Genomic DNA, 19,339 nt, shown 5'->3' with positions numbered 1-19,339 from the left:
TCTGTCCTGTTTGGGGTTCTTTGGGCTTCCTGAATGGATATATTCTCATCTTTCATCATTTCAGGGAAGTTCTCCTCCAGCAAATCTTGGACAATTTTCTCAGTGGTTTTGTTTTTTACTTCCTGTTCTGGAATTCCAGTGACACATAAGTTACTCCTTTTGATGGTATACCACATGAAGCTTAGGCTTTCTTCATTTTCTTTTGTTTTTTTTTTTCTGACTGATCCTTTTCCAAAGAAGTATTCAGGTATTTGTCTTTAATCTCATTAATTCTGTCTTCCATCGCATCAGTTCTTCTCCCTTGCCCTTCCAATGTGTTATTTAATTCTGACAATTTCGTATTTATCTTCTGGATTTCTGTCTGTAGATTTAGAATCATTTCTAAATTGTCATTTATTTTGTCATTTTATTCTTGTATTTTCTTCCAAAATTCTTGTAAGGTTTTTCTGTATTTTCTTTGGTTTTTCTCTCAGTCCTTTGAAGACACCTAAAGATAAGTCTTTTGAATTCCTTATCAGAGAGTTCTAATGCTGCTTCTTCCTCAGGGATGTGTTCTGGGTCTGTATCCTGCTCCCTTGTTTCTACCACTTTATCCTGCTGCTTTGTGTGGACTGTGATGATCTGTTGTCTCCGAGGCATCATGGCATTGTTGTATTTAGATCTCTGTCAACCATTTCTGAAGAGCAGCCAAGGGTGATTCAGGCTCTTCTTGGTCGTTTTTTATCATTGTCCCATTAGTGGAGAAGGAGATAGTGGCTCTCGCTCAGTGAGTGAAGTTGCAGGAGGTATGGGTGTAGTTGTGTCTTATGGAGACTGTTGTTGTCTCACACTCAGTTAGACACAATTTACAATTAAATAACCATCAAAAAACTAAGAGACCGTGAACGAAAAACACACTATGTAATTACACAGGTACAGTAACCAAAAAAAGAAAAAAGGGGAAAAAAGAAGAATAAACAAGAAAACCTGCAATATCTGGGGATAGAGCACTAAGAAAAAAAGTAGAGAAGGAGAATAATAAATGAAGGAAAAAATGTGAAAAATGCAAAAAGAAAAACAACGAATGGGGTTAATCATGAGAAAAAATGGGGAAAAGAAAAAAAAAAACACCTTAAATTAAAAAAAAAAATTTCAACCAGGCACAGGGAAAAGAGAAAATGCTGAAAACTAGGACCTGGTAGGGGAAGATTAAGAATAATAATAAAAATGACCAAAATATTAATCATATTAGTTGTTTTACAATAGAGAAATACAAGCAAAATAATCACTAGAAAAAAGACAGCGAAAAAGAAAAAAATAAAAAATAAAAGGGAATAAGAAAAAAAATTGGTGGAGGACAGGGCACGGCACCCAGGCTCCGTCCGAGCACACAGACTGTGATGGAGTTCCTGTGGGCCCAAAATGTAAGTGGGAGTGGGGGATGGCCGCACATCTCAGTTCACCAAGCGGGTGTGGGGTATAAGAGTAAGAAGAGGAATGTCATACCTTTTCACTTGCAGGTTCCGAGTGTCCTTGGGGTTGCTGGAAAGCAGAACGTGTTCTTAAGCCCCTGAAATCTGCGCGAGCGCTGTCTCTTTAAATATCCAAAATAGTCCAGCCACTTTTTAAACCTGCAAAATGGCTGTGCCCTCTGGTCCGGCAAAAATCCACAGTTTACCCCACCTTTCTCTTCACCTTCTCCATTTGTTCCCCACCCATCATGCAGAGTCCTCTGTGCAGTCCCTGGCTCACAGGGTGATTTGTAGGTTAATTCTTAGGTCCTACCACCACTCAGGAATCTCCAAGCTGTCTGCCATCAGGATTGCTGCCAGACCACAGCTCCGTCTGTCTCCTTTTTTGGTATTTTCACGCAAATATTTCTGCTAGTTGGGGTTTAGTTCACTTCTATATCCTTCCCTTTAAGGCTCAGTGGTCCAAGATTATCTTCTGTGTCTGTGTTAATTGGTTTTCCTTTTCTTTGTTGAAGAAGGTCTGTGCAGTATTTCTGCCTAGTCCACTGTCTTGCCGGAACTCCCTGTATGTTTTAATATTTCTTAGGTATATTCCTAAGGAGTGGACTTGCTGGTTCATATGGTAACTCTTTGTTTAACCTTAGAGGAAGTGATGGACTTTTGCAAAGCAGCTGTATCGATTTACATAACTACCAGCAGTGTGTGAGAGTTCCAGTTTCTTCAAATCTTTACCAGTACTTGTTATTGTTCCATCTCTGTTATTATATCCATTCTAGTGGGTATGAACTCCTTGGAAGGAAGATGGGGCAATCTACTTCCATAGTAATACTGCCTTGGAAACCCAAGGAGGGGTCACTATGAGTCAGTTCTGACTCGAGGGCACATAACAACAACAACAACAACAACAACAACAGTGGGTATGAAAGGAGCTCTGGTACAGTGCCTAAGGCATCTCCCCACCTACCCACCACCAGCGCCACACACGATTTTGGGCTTTATTAGGGAAGTAACAAACTACAATTCAGATTCAGGAACGCACTGGGAATGCAGTTCTTTGATCAGGACAGTCTCCCCTCTGCCTCTGTGGGCCGGGTACACCTGCTGCTCTGTCTTGTGCCTGTTAGTTGCACTTCCACCGTCTCTTCACCAGTGTGTCTCACGGCCAAGGTGGTTCAGTGCAGGGATCTCAGGTCTAAGGACACGCTCCACTTCACTTCGTCTCTCTTTATTTTGTGGATGTTTATCTATCTATTTATCCATCTATCTATTTATTTATTTGCAGTGTTCCCTCCTTTCCCTTCCCACTCCTGGTAACCAACAATGAAAGTTTCCTTCCATATATAATCCTTTCCTTGACTGTTTACAAAAATCAACTAATGAACTAACACAATATTTGTCCTGTGATTGACTTATTTCACTCAGCATGACGTCCTCCAACTTTATTCATGTTACGTGATGTTTTGTAGATTCTAAATTATTCTTTAGTGTTGCATCGTATTCCGTTGTGTGTATGTATCGTAGTTTGCTTATCCATTTTTTCTGTTATTGGGCACCTATGTTGTTTCCATGTCTTTGCTATTGTGAATAGTGCTGCAGTGAATATGGGTGCGCATATATCTGTTCTTGTCCTGGCTCTCACTTTCTTAGGGATATATAACTAGTAATGGGATTGCTGGAGCAAACGGTACTTCTAATTCCAACTTTTCAAGGAATCACCATACTGTTTTCCGCAGTGGTTATATCATTTTACAGTCCCACCAACAGTGTATGAGAATCCCAATCTCGTGCTTTTGGCATTTGACTTCTAATTAAGAAAGGGCAGTTCAAATCCACCAGCCACTATGCAAAAGGAAGATGGGGCAATCCACTTTGGTAAAGATTTACCACCTCAGAAACCCAGCGCGGTTGCTCTGAGTTGGAAGTGACTGGATGGCAGTGAGTTTGTTTTTTGTTTCTGTTTTGTTTTTGTGGGTATGAAGTGGTATCTCGTTGTGGGTTTTTTATTATTATTATTATTATTATTATTATTATTATTTGCATTTCCGAAATGACTAATGATGTTGAACATCTTTTCATGTGCTTATTGGCCATTTCTGTATCTTGTTTGAAGACATGTCTATTCAAAGCCTTTCCCATTAAAAAAAAAAAATTTTAAAGTTGTAGTGTTCTTTTTAATTCTGGATTCAGGTCCCTATCAGATAATGATTTGCAGATGTTTTCTTCAGTTCTTTGGGTTTTCTTTTCACTTTCTTGACGATTCAGAAAATTTTAATTTTGATGAAATCTAATTTACTACTTTTTCTTTGGTTGTGTGTGCTTTTGGTATTACATCTAAGAAACCATTGTCTATAAATAAATAGATAGATGGATAGATTGATAGATGCTTTCGGTATTACATCTAAGAAACCATTGTCACAGAGATTTACTCCTAGATTTTGTTTTAAGAGTTTTATACTTTTAGCTCTTACATTTAGGTCTGTGATTAATTTTGAATCCATGTTTGTCTGTGGTATGAGGTAGGAATCCAAGTCCATTCTTATATCCAGTTGTCCTAGCACCATTTATTGAAAGGACTAGTCTTTCCTCATTGAAGCCATTGAACATTTTAAGCAGAAAAATGATATGATCAGAGATACATTTAAAGATGATTACTGTAACTGTTGTAGAGAAAATGGAATTCTAGAGGAGCAAGAGTGAAAACACATAGATAAGTTGGGAAATTGTTGGAAGTATACCAGGTGAAAGATAATGGTGGCTTGAACTGGAGTGGTTATAGGGAGATAGCAAGCAGAGGACACATTTAGTATATGCTTTTTAGGTAGAGGCAAAGGACATGATGGGTATGGGGGTAAAAGAACCATCAATCAGCAATAACTACTATGTATTTGCTTTGAGTATCTATCTAGATTATATTGCCATATACTGAGGTGGGAACATTGAGGAAGGAGCAGGTTATAGGAGAAAAGAAGAGTTCTATTTATTTATTTTAGATTCTATTAAGTTGAAGATAACATTTATTTACAAATCAAGTAAGTAGTTGATGTAAAAATCTAGAGTTCTTGAGAGAGAGGGGCTAGAAAGGTAAACATGTAAGTCATATAGATAGCTTTAGTATATTGCATATTTATACTGTGGAAATGAATGAAGTCACTTGCAAACCAAATTCAACTGATGTCAAGTCGATCTGGACTCAGTGACCCTTCTTTGGGTTTCCGAGGTGGTATCTCTATGGTAGTAGATTGCATCGTCTTCCTTCCGAGGAGTGGTTGGTGTACTTGAACTGCTAGCCTTCTAGTTAGCAATCAAATGCCTTAGACACTATACTATAAATAAGGGAGAAAGGGCAATCCATGACAGAGTTCTGGGTATTCTAATATTCAGAGATGTAGGAGCTTTTGACAAAAGACTCCGAATGAGTAGGCCATTGACAGAGTATGAAGAGTGACAAACATGTAGCATCTGAAAAGTCAAGAGAATAAATTGTTTGAAGACAGAGAATGTAGTCAACTATGTGAAATTGTGCTGAATGATTAAGGTAAATAAAAGGGAAGTAATTACTGGATTTAGAGACATTTTTTGAAGAACAGTCTTACAGAGTAGGAGTTATAGGAGTCCAGTTGAAATTAGTTGAGGAATGAATGTGGGGAAATAGCAACTACAAATAACTCTTTAAAGAAATTTGCTGCAAAGTGTTTTGTTTTTGGTAGATGTAGACAAGCTTATCCTAAAAATGATATGGAAAGTCTAGAATGACTGAAACCGTTTGTTTGTTGGTTTGTTTTAAAAAAAGAATGTAAAGTTAGAGAAATCACTACTGTTTGGTTTTAAAGATGTTTTGTATAGGTACACTTAACTAAACTAAACAGTATGGTATTAGTGGCAGGATAAATAGGTCAAAGTAGCAGGATAAAAGAATCCAGAAATAGACCTTCACAGGTTCATCCACTGATTTTTGGCAAAGATGTAAAAGCAGTTCATTGGAGAGTCTTTTTAATAAGTGGTGCTAAAGTAATTGGACATCCATAAACCAAGCCAAAACCCATTGCCATCAAGTCGATTCCAACTAATAGTGATCTCATAGGGTAGAGTAGAACTGCCCTACAGAGGTTTCTTAGGCTGTAATCTTAATGGAAGCAGACGGCCACATTTTTCTCCCAAGGAGTGGCTGGTGGGCTTAAACCACTGACCTTTTGGTTCGCAGCCCAGCACCTTAACCACTGTACTACCAGGGCTCCTAATTGAACATCCACAGGCCAAAAAAACTTGAACTTTTACCTAAAATTCACACCTAATACCAAAATTAACTCTATTATCACCAACTTAAATATAAAACTTATAAAAGAAAACATAGGAAATCTTTGGGGCCTGGGATTGGTGAAAAATTCTTAAGAAGTGACACCAAAATATGCTCTATAAAAGAAAAAAAATCAGTAAATTGGACTTCAACAAAATCAAAAACCTTTGCTCAGTAAAAGACCCTGTGGAAGAATGAAAAGTCAGGCTATATACTTGTCTTTTGATATTTGGTAGAAAATATTTGCAAACTATGTTATGTATCTGGCAACAGGCTTAGATATAAAATGTATATATACTTTGTATGTATAAAAACTCAACAGTAAGATAGAAAGCAAATAACCCAGTTAGAAAATAGGTGAAAGATATGAACGATATTTCATCATAGATGATATGTGAATGGCAAATAAGCATACAAAAAGGTGTTCAACATCATTAGCCATTTGGGAAATACAGATTAAAATGATGATGAAATATTACTACATGCCCATTGCAAAATAAAAAAATAGTGATATCACCAAGTGCTGAGGAAGTGCAAAGAAGTTGGATCTCTTATACGCTGCTAACCAAACCAAAACTCACTGCCGTTGAGTCAGATTTGACTCATAGTGACTCCTCCTTGGGTTTCCGAAACAGTATCACTACGGAAGTAGATTGCTCAACCTTCCTTCTGAGGAGTGGCTGGTGGGTTTGAACCATCAGCCTTCTGGTTAGCAATCACATGCCTTAGGCACTATGCCACCGGAGCTCCTTTTACTCTGCTAGTGGGAATGTAAAGTGATATAGCCACTCTAGAAGGCAATTTTCTTATAAAGGGTCACTTGCCATATGATTTAACAATGCTATTGTTGCTTAGGAATGTTGTTATTTCTGGGCATTTATCCCAGAGAAATAAAACCTTGTATCCACACAAAAACCTGTATATAAAGTTTCATAGCTGCTAACTTTATTTGTAATAGCAAAATACTAGAAACAAAGGAAGTTTAAACAACTGTGGTACCTCATACCATGGAATACTATTCAGTAACAAGGGAACAAGCTAATGATACATAAACCAAGTTGAGTGGATCTCAAGGACATTATATGGAAGAAAGCCAATTTCAAAAGGTCTCATACTACATGATTCCATTTATATAACATTCTGGACAAAATTGTAGAAATAGAAAACAGATTAATGGGCAAGATTTAGATATTGACGGAATCTGAGAGGAAGAGGGCTAGTCGCAACCATTAAGTGGTAGCACATAAAGAAGTTCCTTTGTGATAATAGAACAATTCTCTACTTTGTGTGTGGTGGTGGTTATAAAAATTTGTACATACACACTATAAATGAATATGTACAAAACTGGTGAAATTTGAATAAGGTATGTAGATTGCACTGATGTCAATTTCCTGATTTTACCCATTGTACTATAGTTATGTAAGACACTGTTATTGAGAATAGACTGTATAATTTTTGCAACTCCTGTGAGCCTGTACTTATTTAAAATAAAAAATTTGCTTGGTAGAGAAACAGAAATTAAGTGTTAGCTGGAAGGAAGGTGAGATTGAGAGTTTTATTTGTTTTTAAGAGATATTAAAACATGCTTGTATGCTGATGAGAATGATCTGTAAAAGATAAATAAATTGATGATGCAAACAAAACGGGATAATTACAGGAGCAAAATATAAAATATATCTTTAGCTTTTGGTTTGAAGGTATTACAGATACTACCCGTATCTTACACCATGCACAGAAACTAACTAAAAAATGGGTTGAAGACCTAAATGGTAAACCATTTTAGGTTTACCTGAATATAAAATTATTGGAAGAAAACATGGGGGCAAACTATGGTAAAGGATTATCAAACACAACTATGAATAAAATGATAACTTACAGCCTGGGGAAAAAAAGTCTCTGGGAATGACATATCTAGTAAGGGTCTGATCTCTAAAATATATAGGAAACTTCAGTAACTCAACAACAAAAAGACAAATAGCACAATTAATAAATGGGCAAAGAACATGAACGGACACTTCACCAAAGAAGACACTCAAGCTGCCAACAGACATGAAAAAATGCTTGTGATTATTAGCCATTAGAGAAATGCAGATAAAAACTACAACAAGATGCCATCTCACCCCTGCTAAAGTGGCACTGATTTAAAAAGAAAACAAAAACTGCTGGTGAGAATATAGGGAGCTTAGAACCCTTATCCACTACTGGTGGGGTAGTAAAATTGTGTGACCACTATGGAAAACAGTATAGTGTATCCTCAAAAAACTAAAAATAGAACTACCTTATGGTCCATCAATCCCGCTCTTAATATATACCCTAGTGATCTGATAGAAGAGACATGAACAGAAACATGCACACCTATGTTCACTGCAGCAATATTCACAGTAGCAAAAAGATGAAAACAACCTGTGTGCCCATCAGTGGATGGATGGGTAAACAAAATGTGGTACCTACATGCAGTGGAATATAGGCAGTCCCTGGGTTACAGATGTCCAAGTTAGGGGCACCCTAAGTTGGGACTTGCCCTTTAATGTTACGTAAGTATGCCCTCACTTTGAAATGATTGATCCAACACCTACTTGTAACAAATTCTTCATCACAGTCACCTTCACTAGCTCTGTGTGCAGCTTTAAAATCATTGAAAGGCTTTGAGCCCTTTCTTACACTAAAGTAACACTAAATAACTGATTTACCTACACATTCAACCTGAAGATGCACTTAGGAACAGATCTTGTTTGTAATCCAGGCACTGTGTATACTATGCAGCCACCAAGAAGAATGATGAGTTTTTGAAAAACCTTACAATGTGGATGAATCTAGAGGATATCATGTTGAAATAAATCAGTCAAAAAAGGACAAACATTGTATGATCTCACTTTTATAAAAAGATAAGAATAGGTATACATACAGAAATGGTCATTCATTGGTTGTTACCAGGGATGTAGGGGGATTATCATTTCTTAGATATTAAGATGCTTGTTATTTTGGGTGATGGAGAGGTAACATCAAATGTGTGTGAAGTGCACACAGCTTGAACAAAGTATATGATGTCACTAAGTACACAAGAAGAAAGGACTTTTTGGTAAATGCTATGGCACACATAATTTTGCAACAACCAAAAAATATATGTATGTATACATATAGGTATATAGTTATGTATATGTCTATTTATGTGCATGTATAAATGTATCTACATATATACATGCCTAAGGCACTTGACTGCTAACCAGAAGACTGGCGGTTCAAACCCACCAGCCACTCCTCGGAAGGAAGATGGGGCAATCTACTTCTGTAATGATACTGCCTCGGAAACCCAAGGAGGGGTCGCTTTGAGTTGGGTCCGACTAGACAGCACATAACAACAACAACAACATGTATACATGCATGTATATATGTGCCTGCATATATGTTTATATATAAGAAAGCACTTAGTGGCACAATTACAGATACCTCTTAGACATAATCAAACACCTCGCAGAATAGGTTTTCTGGGCTCAAAGGCTTAGGACCATAATCTTCTGGGACAGCTTGGTTGGTTAGCATCATATAGTTCATAAAGTTTATGTTCTACATTCTAGTTTGGTGAGTGCTATCTGGGGTCTTAAAAGCTTGTTAGTGGCCATCTAAGATCCAAGTATTAGTCTCTTTACTTGTCTGGAGCAAAAGAGAAAGAAGGAAACCAAAGACTCAGAGAAGTAAGTGGTCTACAGGACTAATAGTCTACACAAACTGTGGCCTCATTTACCCCAAGAGCAAAACTAGATGGTGCCTGGCTACTGCTGCCAACTGTTCTGATCATGGCCAAGTACATGGACCCTGATAGAATGGGAGGAAAATGTGGAAAAAACTCAAATTCTTAGAAAAATCCAAGCTTAGTGGACCAGTTGAGACTAGAGGCTTCCCTGAGACTGTTGCCCCGAGATACTCTAAACCTTGAATCGAAATTATCCCCTCAGGTCACCTTTCACCTAAATAACAGATTGATTTATAAAATGAAGAATATAACTCATGTACTACAGTTTCGAAAATCATCTGTGTGAGTCCTAACAGTCAACAATTGCTCTAAACAAACATACTGTCTAATGGAACAGGGAAACTAGATTGCTGGAGACAGAACAACCAGAATGGAAATAATGAGAATGTTGATACATTATAAAAAATATAATCAGTGTCACTGAACAATCTGTGTAGAAGTTGTTAAATGGGAACCTAATTTGCCATGTAAACAAGCTTTCACTGAAAACACAATAAAATATTATTTAAAAGAAAACAATCATGATAAACATTCCTGTTTACATAGTTCTATCTTGTTATTTGCAAAGGAGGTTATCTTTACAAGTTTTTGTAAATTATTGTAAATAAATATGATTATACTATACTTCTTCAGTGTTCTAAAAACTGAAATACTTTTGTATTTCATTAGCTACTAAATCACTAAGTAAAATGGGTTTCCAGCAGTTTTCATGGTGCAAGAGTTTCACGTTTCTACTTTCTACGGTTTTCACTTCAATATTCCCATCTGATATGGCTAGGTCACCATTTTCCTTATTTTTTTTCATATTCGCAAGAACCATAATTGTTGACCAGTTAAGAATTAAAGGAGTGGTCATTCTGTTTTGTATGTGGTATGTTGTTGTTGTTATTGTTGTTAAGTGCCATCGAGTAGTGGGTTTTAATCTATCTTGCCAAACTATTCTACTCTTTTGTTCTTTATTTGGAGTATAGTAATATCAGAATGCTTAATACAAATTATTGACTGTTTATTTCAGGGATACAGCAGGCCAGGAGCGATTTCACACCATCACAACCTCCTACTACAGAGGAGCAATGGGTATTATGCTAGTATATGACATCACCAATGGTAAAAGTTTTGAAAACATCAGCAAATGGCTTAGAAACATAGATGAGGTAAGATCAAGAAATTGTATAAATCCTTCATGAACCCACATTTGTGTGCTTGGTTTGGAAGAATAAGTACTGCAGTTGATCTTTGGGATATAGTGAATCATTATTATTATTGATTGATTGCATTAAGGTGATAAAGATTTATTTGCATGCTTCTTTTTTTTTTTTTTTTTGCCTTTGGCCTTTCCCTTCACCTACTTTAGTATGTTTCTGCCTTCTAGTTAATGGTTTACCCTCCCCTCTCCACCTACCCTAGTAGCCATCAAAGAATATCGTGTTTTGTGTGAAATGCTTTTCTTGACTTTTTATAATAATGGTCTCATATAGTATTTGTCCTTTTGTGATTGACTGATTTCACTCAACATAATGGCTTTTAAGTTTATCCATGTTATGAGTTATTTTGCAGATTTGTCATTGTTCTTTAATGTTGCATAGTATTCCATTGTGTGTATGTATCATAGTTTGTTGATCCATTGCTCTGTTGATGGGCATTTAGCTTGTTTAATTTTTTTTTGCTCTTGTGAATAGTGCTGCAGTGACCATGGGTGTGCATATATCTGTTCATGTCATGGCTTTTATTTCTCTAGGATATATACCTACTAGTGAGATTTCTGGATCATACAGATTTCTACTTCCAATTTCTTAAGGAAACACCATACCATTTTCAACAGGGTTTGCATCATTTTACAGTCCCACCGGCAGTGTGTGAGGGTTCCAGTCTCTTCAAACCCTTACCAGCATTTGTTGTTTTCTGGTTTTTTGAACTTTACATTTAGTACTGGGATAAAATGATATCATGTTGTTTTAATTTGCATTTCTCTAATGGCTAATGATAGGAGCTCTGGTAGCATAGTGGCTAAGATACTTGCCTGCTAACCAGAAGGCTGGCGGTTCAAACCCACCAGCCACTCCTCGGAAGGAAGGTTGGGCAATCCTACTTCCGTAGTGATACTGCCTCGGAAACCCAAGGAGGGGTCGCTATGAGTCGGGGCCGACTCGACGGCACATAACAACAACAACAACAACAATGGCTAATGATAGTGAGTGTTTCTTCATGTGTTTTTTGGATAACTAATATCTTCTTGGTGTCTGTTCATGTCCTCTGCCTATTTTTTAATTCAGTTATTTGCCTTTTTGTTGTTAAGGTGTTGAAGTTTTCTATAAATTTTGTTGATCAGCCCCTTGTCCGATATGCCTGCCAAAATATTTTTCCCAGGCTGTGGCTTCTTTTTTTTTACAACTTTTGATGAAATCTTTTGATGCGCGTTAGGAGGTCCCAGTCATCTATTTTGTTTTCTGGTGTTAGTGTGTTCTTAGTTATGTTCAGTAGGGTTTTTATGCCCTGAAGTAGGACCTCTAAGTTTCTTGCTATTTTTTCTTTGACAGTCTTTATGGTTTTAGGGTTTATGTTCAGGTCTTTGACCTAATTGAGTTCATTTTTGTATATGATGTGAGATAAGAGTCCTTTTTCATTTTTCTGCAAATGGATATCCAGTTTTGCCTGCATTGTTTATTAGAGAGACTGTCTTTTCCTCATGTAATGACTTTAGGTCCTTTGTCAAAGATCATCTGTCCATAAGTGGATGGATATACTTCTGGTTTCTTAGTTCTTTTCCATTGGTCTTATGTGTCTGTCATTGTACCAGTACCAAACTGTTGTAACTGCTGTGGCAATGTGTAGTAGGTTTTCTTTTTTTTTTTTTTTTTAATTATTATTTGGGTAAAAGTTTACAGAGCGATTTCATATTCTGTCCAGCAGTTCATATACATTTTGTCTCATGACATTGACTGCAGTTTCCCACAATATAACAGCTTTCTTCCTATTTCCTCCCCATAGTTACCTCTTCCCTATGTCCTTCCTTCTCCATGCACTCTTGCCCCTTGAGTGATCTCCCTGTACATGCAGTGCCCTTCTGTTCTCCCATATATGATCTCTCCAAGGAGTATATCTATCTAATGTAAATGTCCAGCCCATATGCCCATCTTTTATTTGGCTGGAACCACAGGAGTTACGTAGTAGGTTTTGAGATCGGGGGTGTGAGGCCTCCTACTTGGTTCTTCTTTAGTGTAGTACCTTACTAATAAGGGTCTCTTTCCTTTCCACATAAAGTTGGTGATTAGTTTTTCCATCTCTTTGAAGAAAGATGATGAAACCTGGATGGTTATTGTATTATATCTATAGAAATAATGGGGTAGTATTGATATTTTCATGACGTTAAATCTTCTTACCCATGAGCATGGTATATCCTTTCATTTATGTAAGTCTCTCTTGGTTTTTTGTAATAGTGTTCTGAGTTTTCTTTGTGCAGGTCTCTGTGTCTCTGGTTAGATTTATTCCTCAGAACTGCATCTAACTGTGGTTATTATTAAACGGTATTGCTTTCCTGATTTCCTTTCCAGAGTTCTCTTCATTAGTGCAAAGGAATCTGACAAATTTTTGGGTGTTGGTCTTTGTGTTAGATTGGGTTCTCTAGAGAAACACAAAAACCAGCAAAGTGTATATATATATTTATAGAGAGAGAGAGAGAGAGAGAAATTTATCTTAGGAAAATGGCTCACAAGCGTATAGAAGCCGACAAGTCCAAGCCGAGAAGTCCAAGTCTGTGGAAGAGATGGGGCTTCCGGCCGCCTTGGCTTCCACAAGCACGGGGCTGAGAGATTCAAGCTGGCATGCAGTACGCTGGTTGTTGACTCCAACAAAAGACGAATCCGAGATCTCCAGGCCGAGCGGTGGGCCACTCACTCACGGAAGTCTGTAGTCCGCACACCAGGGTTCCAACCCCTCAAGGAATGCGGCTCTTCCCAGGTTGTCCCTGGATATCTTGGAAGCAGGCCACACCCCTAGGGAAACTTCCCTTGGGCAGACTGGCCACTCAGAACACAGTCATCTGATCCCATCATGGGAACAACCACACAGAACTGGGGTCCAGCCAAGTTGACACACAGCTCCAACTATCACAGTCTTGTATCCTGCCACTTTGCTGCTGACGCTTTCAATTAGTTCCAGTAATTTTCTTACTGAATGTGTGGAATTTTCTATGTATAAGGTCTTATCTTCTGCAAATAGATATAGTTATACTTCTTTGCCAATTTAGATACCTTTTACTTCTTTTTCTTGCCTTGTTGCTCTGGGTAGGCCATCTAATACAATATTGAATAAGAGTGGTGATAAAGATAATCCTTTGTCTGCATAAGGGGAGTACTTTAAGTTTCTTGAGAGTAATGTTGGTTGTTGGATTTGTATGTATGCCCTTAATTACGTTGAGAGATTTCTCCTCTTTTCCTTTTTTATTGGATATTGGATTTTGTCAAAAACCTTTTCTTTGTTAATTGTTATGATTATGTGGTTCTTTTCTTTTGTTTCATTTATGTAGCAAATTATGTTGATTGTTTTTTTAATGCTGAAGTATCCTTGCACACCTAGTATGAATTCCACTTGGTCATGTTGTTTTATTTTGTATATATATGTATTTGATATGTTGGATTCTGTTGGCTAGAATTTTTGCATCTATGTTTATGAGTGATGTTGTTGTTGTTGTTGTTAAGTGCCGTCGAGTCGTTTCAGACTCATAGCGACCCCATGCACAGCAGAACGAAACACTGCCTGATCCTGCGCCAGTCCCACAATCCCTGCTATACTTGAGCCCATCATCGCAGCCACCGTATCAATCCATCTCATTGAAGGCCTCCCCCTCTTTCATCGACCCTCCACCCTACCAAGCATGACATCCTTCTCCAGGGAATGGTCCCTTCTTACAACATGACCAAAATAGGTGAGACGAAGTGTGGCCGTTCTTGCTTCCAAGGAGCATTCTGGCTGCACTTCCTCCAGGACAGATCTGTTAGTTCTTTTAACAGTCCACGGTACTTTCAGCATTCTTCGCCAGCACCACAACTCAAAAGCATCAACTCTTCTTCGGTCTTCCTTATTCATTGTCCAGCTCTCACATGCATACCAGGCGATTGGAAATATCATGGCTTGTGTCAGGCGCACCTTAGTCCTCAATGAGACATCCTTGCTCCTCAGCACTTGAAACAGTTCCTTTGCAGTTGACTTTCCCAATGCTACACGTCGTCTAATGTCCTGACTGCTGCTTCCGTTGGCATCGATTATAGAACCAAACAACGTGAATTCTTTGACAGCCTCAATCTTCTCTCCATTTATTGTGATGCTGCTCATTGGTCCAGTTGTGAGGATTTTTGTTTTCTTTATGTTGAGATGTAATCCATACTGCAGACTGTATTCTTCAACCTTCATCAGTAAGTGCCTTAAGTCATCCTCATATGAGTGATATTGGTCTATAATTTTCCAATTGAGTGATATTGGCCTATAATTTTCAATATCCAATATGAGTGATATTGGTCTATAATTTTCTCTTTTGGTGGTGTCCTTGCCTGACTTTGGTATCAGGGTTATGCTCTCCTCATAAAATGGATTTGTGAGTTTCCCACCTTTTCTATACTCTGTATAGTTTGAGTAGTATTGTTGTCAGCTCTTTTCCAAAAGTTTGGTAAAATTCACCAGTGAAGCTGTCTCGGCCAGAACATTTTTATTGGGAGCTTTTTTTTTCCAACCTATTCAGTTTCTTCTTTTGTTATGAGTCTGTTTAGTTTTTCTGCCTCAGTCTATGTTACTGGTAAGTAGTGTGCTTCTACAATTCTGTTTCTTCCAGGTTTTCAGATTTGTTTGTTAGTACAGTATAGGTGTGGTTGCTTTCTGGTCACCAGCCACCAGTGTGGGTGCCTGTGCAGTCCTCATCAAGCAGAGCCGTTATAGGTTGCTGTCCCCATCAGAATATCACTTGAAAATATTCAAAATGCCTGCACTATTAAGCCAGTCGACAATCCACAGCTTCATTTGTCTCCTTATTCACTATTTTCATTCTATTTCTTCTTCTAGCCAGTTATTTAATCCACTTCTTTATCCTTTACCATGAAGCTCAGGACTCCAGGATTATTATCTGTTTCTGTTTCAATTGGTTTCTCATTTCTTTGTTGTAGAGAATCTGGGTAGCTTATCTGCCTATTCTGCCATCTTGCCAAAAGTCCCTGTACCATTATTATTATTACTGAGTAGTCATTATTGGGATATATATACTTTTTAAAGCATAATGTTACTCTTTTCCTACCTTTAAACATTTTAACAGGTCTCTCTTGAACCTATCCAAGGAAATTATTAAATTACCCAAAGTCTCTATGCAACTTTATTGTAAGATGGCCCCAAATAATAGTAGCCTTTTACAATGCTTCTCTCTAAATCCTAAAAGGATTCTTTCTCAGTTGATTTTTATTGAATAAGTGGATTAATTTTTCAATAGTAATTTCAGACTTATTTTTTAAATTAAATATGATATTACTTTTAGACATTTTGGAAGAATGAGTATACTTATAAGGTAAAAATCTAACCAAGAAAATTGTGCCATGTTATTGCATGTGAAGATGTCAGTTTTTATAAGGTAAAACATGTCTGTCTGTGCTACAGCATAAGTGGTTTCTTGTTGGAATAATGTATTTTTAATGCCATATTGCTGCATTTTAGGATTTGAAATTAAAAACCAACTATTTATAGCAAGTTTTGACTGGATATACAAAGACTGTGTCTTTAGCTCATGTTAGATCCAAGAATAATATCTTCAGTGGTAGAAATCCTAAAAGTTCATTGCTACAGTAAGTCTTCAGGGGGGAGCCTGTTTTTATTTTTAATGATTAGTTACAGATACCCAAATCCAAAATAGGCTTCTGTTTTGGATTTCCTTAGCCTTTATTTTATAGTTTGGCCAAGTAGCATGTTTAATAAGTGCAGTTTATTCAGAGACTTACACTTTCATTGGTAGTCTGGATAGCTTAACTTTCCCAGCAAAAACTGAGGTCCTTTTTTTCCTGATAATTTGAGTTTGGCTTTGCCTAATTTTCTCTTTATTGTAGAGATAAAACTTTCACCAAGTGAAAATAAACTGAATATTAAAAAAAAGGGGGGAAAGAGAAAAGTAACATATAAAAAACACTGTATACCAGGACCAAGGAGGATCTATCCCAGAAGTGCAAGGGTGGCTCAACATATGAAATCAGTAATGTGATACACCACAGTAATAGAATTAAGGACAAAAATCACATGATCATCTCAATAGAGAAAAGGCATTTGACAGAAGTACCTGTTCATGATAAAAACACTCAATAAACTAGGGATAGAAAGGAACTTCCTCATCCTGATAACGAATATCTGAAAAAAGTACACCTAGCATCATATCTAATAGTGAAAAACTGAAAATGTGTCCTCTGTGATCCAGGGACATGACAGGGATATCTGCTCTGCCCACTTCCATTCAACATTGTACTGGAGGTTCTAGCTGGATCAGTTAGGTAAGGGGAAAAAGCCATCTAGATTAGAAAGTAAAACACTTTCAGTTTGTGGATGATATACTCTTACATACAGAAAATCTTAAAGATTCACACATACATAAAACACTACTAGAACTAATAACTGAGTTCAGCGAGGTTGTGTAGGAAAAATTGATATCCAGGTATCAGATATATTTCTATACTATAGCAATGAACGGGAGCTCTGGTAGCATAGTGCCTAAGGCACTTGACTGCTAACCAGAAGGCTTGCGGTTCAAACCCACCAGCCACTCCTCAGAAGAAAGATAGGGCAATCTACTTCCGTAGTGATACTGCCTCGGAAACCCAAGGAGGGGTCGCTATGAGTCGGGTCCAACTTGATGGCACATAACAACAACAACAACAACAACATAGCAGTGAACAATCTGAAAATGCAATTAAGAAAACAGAGTCCTTTATAATAGCATCAAAAGGAGTAAAACATATGAATAAATTTAACAAAAGGGTGTAAGACTTTGTGCACTGAAAATCTACATCATTGAAAGAAATAAAGAAGACCTACATAAATGGAAAGACATCCATGTTCATGGATTGGAAAACTTAATATTATTAAGAGGACAGTTCTACCCAAAGCAATCTACATATTTAACACAATCTGTATTAAAATTCCAGCTGCCTTTTTTTTTTGTTTTTGCAGAAATTGGTGAGCTGATCCTAAAATTTATATGAAAATGCAAGGGGTCCAGAATAGCCAATACAGTGGTGAGAAAGAACAAAGTTGGAAGACTCACAGATCCCAATTAAAGAACTTAACTATAAAGCTAAAGTAAACAAGACAGTGTGGTACTGGTATTCATACATCATGGAAATAGAATCCAGAAATAAACCCTTTCCATTTTTGGTCAGTTGGCTTTTGCAAGGGTACTGGGACAATTCAAAGGGGAAAGATTAGTCTTTTCAACAAATGATGTTGGGACAACTGGATATCTTCATAACTCACCGCCGTTAAGTCAATTCCAACTCCTAGCAATCCAGGTTGGATCTCCGAGGCTATAGATCTTTACAGAAATAAATTGCTTCATCTTCCTTCTGCGGAGAAGCTGGTGGGTTCGAACCACAAACTTTCTGGTTAGCAGTCAAATGCCTTACTCACTATGCTGCCAGAGCTTCCTGGATATCCTCATGCAAAAGAATAAAGTTGGAACCCTGCCTCATGCCATATACAAAAATTAATTCAAAATGTAAGACATAAAAACTCTTAGGAATAAACCTTCTTGATCTTGGAATAGACAAATGCAAAAATACAAAAAATACAAATATCAAATACAGAAAAGCAAGAAAATTTTTTTAAAATGCACAAATTCCACTCTGTCAAAGTTAAGAATTTTTGTGACTCAAAGGACACAATCAGGAAGATGAAAAGACAGCTCACAGAGTGGCCAAAACTATTAACCATATTTTTTATAAGAAACTTGCATATTCGAATCTACAAATAATTCCTATAATTCAACATAAAAAGATATAATTCATTTAAAAATTGAGCAGAGGATCTGAATAGATGCTTCTCTGAAAAAGATATACAAATGACTGGTAAGCACATGAAAAAAGTCTCAACATCACTAGTCATAAAGGAAAAACAAATCAAATCTACAATGAGATAACCACTTCAGAATGGTATAATTTAAAAAAAAAAAAAAAAAGTAGGCAATAACATCGATGAAGATGTGGAGAAATTGAAAGTTCCAAACACTGCTGCTAGTGGTAATTAAACTGTATATGGTGCTTTGAAAAACTGTCTGGCAGTTCCTCAAAAGGGTAAATATTTAAGAAGTTACTATATGACCCAACAATTCCCCTCCTGGTATATGCCAAAGAAAGATAAAAGCATACATCCACTCAAAAACTTTTACATGAATGTTCATAGTAGCATAATTAATAATAGCCAAAAAAGTGGAAACAACCCAAAGGTCTATCAACATTTGAATGGATAGGTAAATACAGTGTGGTATAGCCATATAATGGAATATTATTCAACCATAAAAATCAAGTACTAATACATACTGTAACATGAACAAACCTTGAAAACATTATGGAAAAAGCCAGACACAAAAGTCCATATATTGTGTGATTCCCTTTGTATGAAATATCCATAATAGGCAAGTGCATGGAGACTGAAAGTAGATTAATTATTGCCTAGGACTAGGGACATAGGTATAGGAGCTCTGGTAGCATAGTGGCTAAGAAACTTGCCTGCTAACCGGACGGCTGGCGGTTCAAACCCACCAGCCACTCCTCGGAAGGAAGGTTGGGCAATCCTACTTCCGTAGTGATACTGCCTCGGAAACCCAAGGAG

At 37.2% G+C, this 19,339-nt stretch overlaps 1 protein-coding gene across 1 annotated transcript in view; it reads left to right on the top strand.

Moving 5' to 3' along the window:
• RAB10 (RAB10, member RAS oncogene family) overlaps positions 1–19,339 on the top strand; it is a 185,718-nt gene that overhangs the window by 148,039 nt on the left and 18,340 nt on the right. The window contains exon 3 of the mRNA XM_007938888.2: positions 10,512–10,650. Within this exon, the coding sequence (XP_007937079.1) occupies positions 10,512–10,650 (139 nt within the window). The remainder of the gene's footprint in view (positions 1–10,511; positions 10,651–19,339) is intronic.

The sequence above is a fragment of the Orycteropus afer genome, unplaced genomic scaffold, assembly GCF_000298275.1.
Source record: "Orycteropus afer afer isolate SDZICR_OR568_19922 unplaced genomic scaffold, OryAfe1.0 scaffold00054, whole genome shotgun sequence".
In the NCBI taxonomy this organism is placed as follows: domain Eukaryota; kingdom Metazoa; phylum Chordata; class Mammalia; order Tubulidentata; family Orycteropodidae; genus Orycteropus; species Orycteropus afer.
This window is presented reverse-complemented; position numbering and strand designations above follow the sequence as displayed.